Source organism: Drosophila elegans, unplaced genomic scaffold, assembly GCF_018152505.1.
Source record: "Drosophila elegans isolate 14027-0461.03 unplaced genomic scaffold, ASM1815250v1 contig_149, whole genome shotgun sequence".
In the NCBI taxonomy this organism is placed as follows: Eukaryota; Metazoa; Arthropoda; class Insecta; order Diptera; family Drosophilidae; genus Drosophila; species Drosophila elegans.
The window spans coordinates 19,480,729-19,491,717 of NW_024545513.1; the positions used below are offsets into that span (position 1 = coordinate 19,480,729).

Sequence of the window (10,989 nt, forward strand, 5' to 3'; positions counted from 1 at the left end):
CGCTGGCTGTTGTTGCTTGTGGCTAACATGCAAGCTTTGGATTTGGAAAACAATTTCACTGTTAGTGGAATGTCAACGTCAGGTCTCGCTCTACCAGAGTCCAACGGCCACCCATCACCCATCACCCATCACCCAACGCCCACCACCCACTTTGAATGACCATCCATTCGCCACCCACGATCCCCACTTCCCCCCTCCCCCTTTTGATGGTCAGAAATTTTAGGCGCGATGCGTCGCACACATCACTAATTAGTGATGTGCAATAATCGCGTCAGTGTGTGTGGCGAATAGATGAAGTTGGGTGAGTGAAGGTGGTCCAGAGGCTCAGTGAATCAGCGGGTGGGCGGTACATTGAAAAAAATATTTCTAATTTCGATTCGATTTGTTAATGTAAAAGAAATTCGCCTCAGGCGCATTTAAGACCCAAGAAAAGTGCTGGCAAACAATCTATAGTTAATTGTGTCGATATTTCAATCGTTAATTAAACTGTGAAACATTTTTTCTACTTTTTAGTAGCATTTTTCGTTTAAGCTTTCATTATCTATATTATTTTAATTTCATTTACATTACATTACATTTCAATGATTTTTATTTTTATGGTTAAAAATACAAATAATGTTAATATATGTTTTTTAAAGGAAAGAAGGAGAAATTTGATGACATATTGGCAATACCAGTGTTAATCCACTCCCAATTAACATGTTTTCTTTCTGCGTGTATTTTAGCCATGGTCGGCGAGATTTTCGACGTTGGTTCGGTTCAAAAATTGCGACATTGTTAATCAACTGTGCGTGTCGCATAAGTTGCATTTGCTTTCGGTCGCTTGGTCGGAATGGATTGCATGCGATTGCCATTGGGGGGTTAATGTGGGGAAAGGGTTAAGGGGTGTGCTTGCGATTGGGCACTGGGTTGTGTGATTGGTTTCCATGCTCCAGAGGCCGAACCCGACTGACTCAACATTACTCCCGACCATCTAAGTAAGTGGAAAATTGCTGTGGGTCATCAAATAATGATATGCAATGGGCTAATTATTCTCGAGTTAAATTGAGTTCAAGGTCGTTGAGTGGATGGCAGAACCGTGGTCTGTTAATTTAAATATATGCATATAAACATACTTTTTACATCTCAAAAATAATTTTTTAAGAAATAATATATTTAAGGTTGTTTTCTGACTAATTGCTGAAAGCTTTTTTACACATATTCGTATTTATGTTAAAAGTAAATCGTTTTGTATAACCTTTAACCTTGTAACCTTTTTGGGCATTTTCCGATGGCTCTTGATTTGCTCGACTGCGGTACTAGAACATAACGGCTTTAAACAAAAAAATAAAATGCAGTTCAATCCAATGAGAAGTGGCAAAAGGGCCGAAATTGGGATGGCCAATATGGTTGCATTTAATTGACCAGAAAAACAGCAAAAGGGCTGCGGGGCCAGCCTAATTGAAATTTCATGTTGCAACAGTAAATGAGAGCCGTGGGCAGGGGTTTCCCTGTTCAAAAAGGGGGGTGGGATGCCATTTTCCGGGATTTGTAATCAAGTAGAGATGAAAAACGCAAGTTGGGGCATGAATCGAGGAAATGATGAATCCAATAAAGAAGTGCATGCGAATTTAATAATTTTTTTGGTTCTTTAAATATTACTTCGAATCTGACAGAATCATCAGAGTTTTCTCAGTAAATTGTAACTTTTGCTTAAAAGAAATCTGCTTTATTTAAGTGTATTATCATGTATACAAATAAAACGTAAATAAGTACGCATACCATTGTATTATTAAATGTTATTGGAATTTTTTATAAAGTTATTTGTAACAAGAAGACATAAATGCCAATGTTAGTTGTTAGTATAATTGAAATTTAATACGTTAATTTATACAGTTTCTTTGTTAAACCAAAATGTAATTTTACAATAATTAGAAATAAAACAGTTTTTAAACAATATTTTCTTTGCATACTAATTGTTTCTATTATTAAAATTTAGTTTGTTGTTCCACATATTAATAAGCTAGATTGTTTTTGAAATGAATGCATAGTGTGTACATGTCGCATAAGTAATTTTACAAAGATTGATTAATACTTAAATCTTAATTTTTGTTACCATTTGTGTTAGGTTTTTTGTTTGCTGACTAATGTTATTATTTAATTGTCTTGAGAATAAATAATTTGTAATATTTTTTTTGATTCTTAACACATTAAATATCGCAATTTGGTTGTTTTCGAATCCAGCAGCCCTCGCCAAAAATGTCAAATGTGAACGTCTGTATGCCAAAGTACGCCCAATCAATAATCATTATTTTTCCAACTGAAGGAGAACTCGTTTTGATCAGCAAATAGTAAACTAAATAAATATTAACTACATTCGATTTTTGTTTGGCATTTTGCGAAGTGACAGAGGACATAGCGGAAAGGAATCGAGAATGGAGCACATGGAGCACATGGAGCACATGGAGCAAATGGAGTACGATCTTCTCGATGACGAGGCAGCGGAATTCTTGTGGTCCCGAGGTGGTGGAGATGCGGACAATAGTGCCCTGATGCGCCGCACCACCAACGTGGTGGTGCAACGTCAAAGTCAGAGAACCGAGTTGGTGGTTGAGCCTTCAGTGGCGGAGCCTTCCCGCCCGATGAGGCCTCCTAGCCAGGTGGCCCAACCAACTGGCCACAGCCCGGGATCGTCGCAGTTGGCTGCCTCATCCACGTCCACATCGGCAGCTCCATCGAAGGTCATCGAACACGAAAGGCCCAATGAAATGGTGCGCTTTTGCCTGCGCCTGGGCTACAATGCTCTTTTTTATCCCTACGAGTTTGCCAAGGTGCTGATCCAACTGGGCCATGAGCCGCTCCAGGCGCTGCCCTTCCACCTGCCGCTGCTCCGCGGGCGACCACGCCTCTTTCTGCCCGGCGTCCATCGGTATGTGCAGCACATCCAGCAGGTGGATGGCTACGTGGGGATGTATCGTGGCTTGACCGCTCGTCTGGCCGCCAATACAGTGGACTTCCTATTGGGTGACGTCCTGCTGGCCATTCTACGCTTTGGTCCCTACAAAGCAGAAGCAGGAGAGGAAGTTAGCCTGAAGGAGTTGCTGTGGAATCTAACGAGGGACAGCATCCGTTTGGCCACTGCAGTGGCACTATCGCAACCATTTTATGTGGTAATGGTGCGCCAGATAGCCCAGTTTGTGGGTCGCGAACGGGTGTACGAGGGAGTGCTGGACAGTTTGATGCTGCTTGTGAAGATGGAGGGATTTGCGGGACTCTATGCCGGCATTGTGCCACGCCTACTGGGCGAATGGGTCGTCCTGGCCGCCACCAGTTGTGTGAGCCACCTGTGCCGGCGACTGTTGCCGATGAGCCGCCCTCAGCAGCTGTACAATGCGGTGATCATCCAGCTGCTGGCCAGCATGTTGATGTACCCGCTGGAGGTGACCTCCGCCTGCATGGCGGTGACTGGAGCACCGCTCTCCGCCTGCGAGCCGCCGAGCATGCCGCTCTACCACCACTGGGCCGACTGCCTCACCGATCTCTACGCCCGCGGAGGTCACCAACGGGGAGCCATCCTCTTCTGGCGCACGGTGCCCAGGATCCAGTTGCTGCGACGCCAGGATGGTCAACTGCCCAAGACGGCATTCTGAATGGGGTGGGCTTAGATTCTGGAAGTTTGGTGAAATTGAGAGGAGGTGAAATAAGAAAGGAGATTGGAAAGGCGTGGAAAGCAGTTGCAGTGAATGGAGAGTAAAGAAGTGGAGAATAGGAGCGCATCTTGAAAGTTGGAGATTGGAATGACACAAAGTCAAGAAGGGGGAAAAAATTTAAAGAAAAGAAGACTTAAGAAACTGTAAAAAGAACAAGATGTACATATAAGAAGGGAGGAAGATTCAGATTGAAGACACAAACCAAAGGTGGAAGAAAGCGCAAATGGATGTTAAAGAAACTTAAGAAAGGAGGAAACTTAAAGAAGGAAAAGAGCGTATAGTGAGGAAACTGGAAACTATAACAAAGGAGGAGGATATTAAAGAAGGAAAATGGAAATGAAATTGTAGAGTGAAGAAATTGGAAAATTTGGATTAAAAATTATATGCAGTGATACCCATGATCTCTGATTGAAGATAAAAATGCGGAAGCAATAAAAAAAGAATGATAAGCAGAGAATGAACTTTAAAGAACAAAAATTAAACAAAATTTTGAGTGAAAAATACAAACTATTGGCAAGCCAAAAAATTGAGCAGAAGAAAACAGAGGTGTAACATAAAACGGCAAAGATTGGCGAATGGAGAGAGCAGATCAAGAAGCGATCACAGACGTATCACAGTTTACCGATATTGTGCTGGTTAATTGCTAAACTTTTGATAATGTGTCGAGAGAAATTTGTAGTTTTTCAATAACAATAATTAAAAAAAAAAACGATGCAAGTAATAAATGCTCAAAGGTACCAATTTCATTGTGTTATGAAAAATTAAATGCGTTTCAATTTACATTGTGAGTTAGTTTGCTTTAATGGCCTTCAGAGTACATTAAATGTACACAATTTAGTGTAAATTTATATAGCAGTGAGTACGTATTTAGGAGACAGATGGACAGGGAATCTCACCGCATTTGGCCTATGAACAGAGCCCAGATGGATGTGGATGTGGATGTGGATGTGGATGACGAGGATGACGAGGATGCCCAGCTAGAGAAAGAGAACACCCAGTTGAGTTGTAGATTTGCACATCCTCTTGTTGTTTTCGCATTCATAAGCTTGTAAAGCAGCAGAGCCGCTCTTTATCTGTCTCTTTTCACTGCTGCTGCTGCTTGTGCTGTTTCACCAAATGTCAGCAGAGATTAAGCGACTGAAATCCGGCTAGAATGGAACTAACCAAGGCCAGGACACATGTACGACAATCTATGCACTCCTTGGCTCCCGAACGAACCCATATACGCCATACTACATGGTATGTATGCCAGTAGTGGCACACCCACACAATGAGGCGTAACTGGCAGATGCACGTAATGAAAATATCAAAAATCTACAACGAAATGTGCCAACAGGACTTCAGTGGCCAGTGGCGGGCGGAACGGCGGGGGGAGGGGCGGAAGGGGGCTGTGATGCCTTAGACACAATTCAGTTTTGGTTCATTTGAATGCGACACATTTGCGGGCCACACTTCGGTTGGCAAGAGGGTAGCACTCGGGACTAGGATTCTCTCAAAAATCAGTCAAAGTTTGTTGTTTAAAAACGGTAGACCTTAATTTATATTAAATTCAAAAATGTGTCATCGTTAAATCATCGCTAGATTGAAGCTTATGTGAAACTTAAAAGAATCATATCTGAAATAGTTTGTCTATGAGTGTACCATATAGATCTTTTTATCCGAATATAATAGTTATATACAGCGCAGATCTATAAACGATCTTCTCACAGGATATCCCTCATTCGATTGATGAAACCCCAATCGATTTTCTAAATGCCTGTTATGCTCGGTTGTTGCTGTTGCGGGTTGGTCAGGTTCATTTGGGCCAGAGAAATCAAGAGTCAAAAGTTGGACCTCCTACATCTTCCATAAACGTTGCAAAATTACTAGTTATTACGTGAGTGTGTTTGTGTGTGTGTGTGTGTGTGTGTGTGTGTGTGTGGCTTTGGGTGTTCGTGTGTGTCTCAGTGTGTCTCTGTGTCTGTGTGTGTGACGATGACAGTGCTGTGAATCCAAGTCGTATCGTCTTAATAACCAAAAAATACCATCAGCCATCAGCCTTCGCAGGACGAGGAGTACGTGTCCTGCTGGCAGGCTGCCTTGATTCCTGCAACATTCACGCATGCCTGCCTAGCTGCATATATGTATTTGCCCATATATATATATAGTTTATTCGATACATATATATATATATATATATGTATATATATAGGTTCGCTTGTGTGTCGGGGCAACTGTTGAGCAGAACACGAATCTGTTGTTACTGTCGCCTGGCAAAATGCAATTAGACTAACGATGCAACACAATTTTGTCTTCAGCTTCATAAAGATGCGATGACTGGGATAAGGGAGGCGGTGATGTTGGGCGGGCAGTTTTCACAGAGTCAGATGGTCAGTCGAAAATCGAGGGCAAATGCAAACCTTATAAATGGTTTCTTTGGGTAAATTTTTGAGTCTGTTTGTGTCTAAAATTCGGAAAAATAATGATCTGGATATGAAGTGTCGCAAATCACTAAACTTGCCATAAAATTGCCAATCATATTTCATTCAAGCTATAATTTTGTTATATTTTGCCAATTTTCGCCATAAACTATTTTTTACCCCTTGTAAAATATGCAAAAATTGGCCATAAAATAAATAATCGAAAGTTAAGTTCGTCCGCTGCATAAAACAGTCAGTCTTAATTATTTTTAATAGTTTAATATTGTTCAAAATTTGATATGTCACACCTCGTTAAATTCGTTGTTAATTGCATTCACAGTAAACAATTTATTTATTTTCTCAAAAAATCAATGTGTTAACCCATTATTTAAAATCCAAATGTGTAAGTCTGTTTTATTTTAAATAAGCTAGACAGTGATAAGCATTGTTACATGTTACTTTTAGTTGTGGGTTTCCTTTTGGTTCTCTTACAAATAAAAACACTTTTTTTGTACACCTAAAATCCTATTGCTGACTTTGGCTATTTGATGAAGATTTAATAAGTTAGAACGAAACAAAAATTCGTCTTAAGAGTCCTGTAGAAATAAAAAAAGCTTTTATGTTTTTTGAAAAAACAACTTTTTCTGAATGGAGCAAACGTTTTAATTAAACTTGCCAAAGTGTTCGCACAACCCTCGCACAACTTGCTGCATTCTCAGGCTCAACAATTTCATGTTTCAATTTTTGTTCGTCTGTGTTCGTCTGTGTCTATGCGTAGCGGATATGCTGAACAAAGTCATGCATTTGCATGGATAACTTAGGGCCTTGTCTTGGCCTCAACTGGCAAAGCTGCTTGTCTCTGGGCCCAAAACTAATTGCCGTGCGTTTGGGCTTAATTAACATTAATATCGAGTCCATTATTCAGTCAATTATGAATTATTATTCGAATCAGATCAAATTAAAGCCACATCTGGGCTAGTTTACGTAGATCGATATCCGTTCCGTATCCGTTTCGAAAGCGATATGAATATATATACATATATATGTTGAGACTGACTTCTTAGGATGGGAATAGCAAAATTGCAGTGTAAATGTCATAATTAACAAAAGCCACTAAATGCATGTGTGCGGTCCTTTTGCTGCTGCCTGTTTTATTTTGTGCTGCCTTTATTGGTAACATATTAATATTAATGGTCAGCCATGTTCCCCTAAATGAATTCTCAATGAAGTGACTGCAGCAAGATGAAATAGATTTTGTTGAATAGAATTCAGTTTTACATTTACTTTGAAAATAGTTTTTATTAAGAGCATAATATATTTTTAAGTGATAGATTTCAGCTCGATTTAATTTGTTTTTTTTTTTTTTTTAACAAGTTTTTTTATTAAAGTTAAGTGCAGTATTGTTTGAAATGTAGCTAAAATATCATTTAGTATATACAAATTATTCGGTTTATTAAAATCGATTTCATTGCTGAGAACACAGATGTTTTCCATCACAAAAGAGAGTGGGTGAAGTCACCTTTTTCCGGTGTTTCAGAAATATATTACGCATACGCCGCATGGGCTTCCGACTTCCGACAACAACGTCGGCGGTTTCAATTTTATAACGTTAAACCAATTAACAGGTTTTACACACAGACACACACTCATTTATGAGGTGTTAATCGACGTCATTCTGATGTAAAGCGCGATGAGAAGCAATATATATTTTATGGGTTGCGTAATTAACAGGCAACAACAATAACACACCAGACAGCGACAGGTTAATGAGGCTCCATTGATTATGCATATGAGTTTTGCGGGTGCTGAATGTGTGTTGTGTGTGTGTGTGCGTGTGCGTGTGCGTGTGGGTCTCTGTGTGTATGTGTGTGTGGGGGTGGCAGGGGATAGGGGCGGGGCAGGCGAGAGGCGGCTTCCCACATCAAATTAAAATGTTACATATGCTAATGAAATCAACCAAAATTATGAGCAATTATGAATAGCTTAATGGGATTGCCAATGACTGGCATTGGTTTGGCTTACTCCTTTTTCCTCTGCTTATTCAACTCATCCTATCAGCTTATCCTTAAAGCTGTTTAACTGTACAAGTCCCTGCAAACAATCATTAATTTTAAAGCATATTTATAGATTGCCTTAAGCATTCAGAATTAAAAAAAGGAAAATTCAACAATGACTTTTTTTTACTTATATTTTGTATTATTTTTTATTAACGACTTATAAAATCAATTGTTTTATGAAATACAACCTTATAAATAGTTTTGTATAGTCAAAGCATGTTCCAATAAATTTAAATTTTAAAGCAAATCAAATATTATTAAATGTTTTACATATCTTGTTTCTTCGATAATTACTACTTATTTTGGACCCATTTATGTATCATATATATTTTTTATTAACAACTAATTAGTCATAAAAGAATTTTTTTTTGTAAGTTGAGCATTTGGAATTCTAAATAAAAATACTTGCCATATATATATATATTTTTTAAATCAATAAATGAATTTGTATACTTTGATAAATCCAAAATACGATGTGTTTTTATTTTTAAACGACTATTATTCACAAGTTTCTTATAACTATAACATGTTAAAGAATTTATTTTGTTTGTTTTACCCTCCCAGTTGACACATTTTCCCCACTGATTTTTCCCTTAAAGCTGGTTGTTGGCAATGGTTATTTTTTTGCCTGGTATGGGGGAAATGCGAGGCGAGCAGCCAGGTGTAAATTACGAAACTTGTACGATTTTGCTTGGCATTTCCTCTGCGGGCGGGGAGATGATGATGATGGCACTCCCGGCACGACTGTCGTCATAGCTGGCTGCCCCGGATCTCGACTCGAACGTAATGCCAACAATTACGCAGCTGAATATTTTATGAGCCAAGCAGATTAATATGAATATTTTATTATCATTTTAGATTCCTTATTTCCCTCCGTCGCTCTGACCAAAAAAAAAAAAAAACAAAAAAAGAGCCACGAACAGGGGCCAAAACCAAAGAAGAAGGACCAAGCCAAAGTCAAGTCAGAAGGCAATGCCAGAAATATGCTTTGTTTGGCTTTTCTCTGCCAGGAGAGGCCGTCTAAAATGTAGCTTCTTGGCCAATACTATGTTGGCTTAAGAACATCTATTGATTTTAGTGGAAGAGAGTATTTTAAATTAGAGATTAAATATTGGTATTTACTTGCCTTTTTCGGAAGGGTTGCTTAATTTACATTATAATATTTTACTCGCCTACCATGGGTATTAAACCGATTGTAGGTGTTTTGGAATTTCCAAACGTTCGAATATTTTTAAACATTATTGCGTGCTTCTTGGTTATCAATTTGTTTAAATGTTAATGGAATGTAAACAATTTTTTGTTTTAATTTCCACACCCATTGTAAGCCCCCAGGGGTACCCTAAATATTAAAGAGCATTCAAGGATCGACTTTGGCTTGAAGAAATTTTATTTTTAGCTGCCTTGGCTGACTCTTGATGCTGCCACAGTTTTTTGCACCTTGGCAGACGAAAATGTTTGTGCCGGCCCCTTGCCAATGGCAAACAAAAAAGCGGCAGGGAAAACGAATAAATGAAAAACTCACAAAACTCACAGGACTCGCAGGAAGTGTGCGGCAATGGAATGGGCTGGAGGGAGAATGTGGTGAGAATGGAATTTATGACCACGAGCCTTCAAAGGGCCAAGTTGCCTAAATGTTTTTTTTTTTTTTTCAGTCGCAGCACCACCAGCCTCAGACAGGCAAATAAAAACGGGCCAAAACAAATTGTGGCCCAGAGAGCCAGCTTCGCCGATTCTCCCCTGCCTTAATTCGCAGTCAAAACCAGAAAGCCACTTGGAAATGTGTAGGGTGAAGAAAAAAAAATTATAAAACTTGAAAAAAACCCGAAACATTTTCTTTCATTTGTTGCGTTTTAAATTTTCATGCGCAAGCGAGTGTCGGCAATTACCAAGGCCTAAACTATATATACGTATATAGTTTTTTTGGGGGGGAGGATGTGCCTCCAAATAATAACGTCATCATGTATAAATTGCCTGCCACGCCCACAGAGAGGGGTGGGGGAGGCGGAGGGCGAGGGCGAGGGCGAGGGACTGGGAGCGGTTGAGGGCATCTCTGATTTATGCAGCCCATAAAATTGCCTGGCGTGAAAAAGCGGAGAAAGTCGAAGCTGAAGAAGTGCAGCAGGAGCTGGGAATCGAAAAAGGAACTGCCGGGAAGTGCGATATTCCCGGCTCGACTGGATCTCAGTCCGAATTCAAGTCTGAGTTGGCTTAGCCTCCGGGCTGAGAGGAGCTCAACGTGTTTTTGGGGGGCAGGCGCAGGATGCAGGATGCAGGATTCGGGATGTGGGATGCGGAATGCAGGATTCTGGATGCCTGTCAGGTCGCATCGAGATGAGTTGGCAAAAAGGGTTTCGTTCCTGCTATCCCTATTCTTGTGTGGATTACTCAGTGGAACTAGTTCACCGTGAAGGAAACAAACAAAATCCATTCAAATGTAACCGGGTTGATTTTCACATTGATTCAAATACAAGTCAAGCCCGTTAAGTACTTAAATATTATAGTTTTAGCCATCGAAAGTTCAAAAAACAAAATGACAAAATATTTTGAATAAATATGCAACATTTTAAGGGTGAAGTCTTATGAATTTGACGTACAAGTATTTACTTTATTTACTTATTTGTTTGTTTTTGCTTCATAATTGTTGGTGTTGTTCGATAAAATTACTCAAACCCTTTAGTTTTGAGCACATTATTGAGTTATAAAAGTGGTATGTATTTTAATGTTTTAATAATATGCTAGAAACTTTTTGTTTTATATTTGGGATTTCCATTTTAAAATTACAGATAAATGGGTTAATAATTGTGTATTCAGTGGTTTTTTCTCAGTTATAATGATAATTTTTAA

The 10,989-nt window shown here is 39.3% G+C and overlaps 1 protein-coding gene across 1 annotated transcript; it reads left to right on the top strand.

The window, feature by feature from the left end:
- The first annotated feature begins 2,282 nt into the window (after window positions 1–2,282).
- Window positions 2,283–4,426, top strand: LOC108138455 (mitochondrial carrier homolog 2). Its single transcript, XM_017260656.2, has one exon. It carries the CDS (start codon window positions 2,415–2,417, stop codon window positions 3,627–3,629), a length of 1,215 nt encoding a protein of 404 aa, XP_017116145.1. The 5' UTR covers window positions 2,283–2,414; the 3' UTR covers window positions 3,630–4,426.
- The last annotated feature ends 6,563 nt before the right edge of the window (window positions 4,427–10,989 follow it).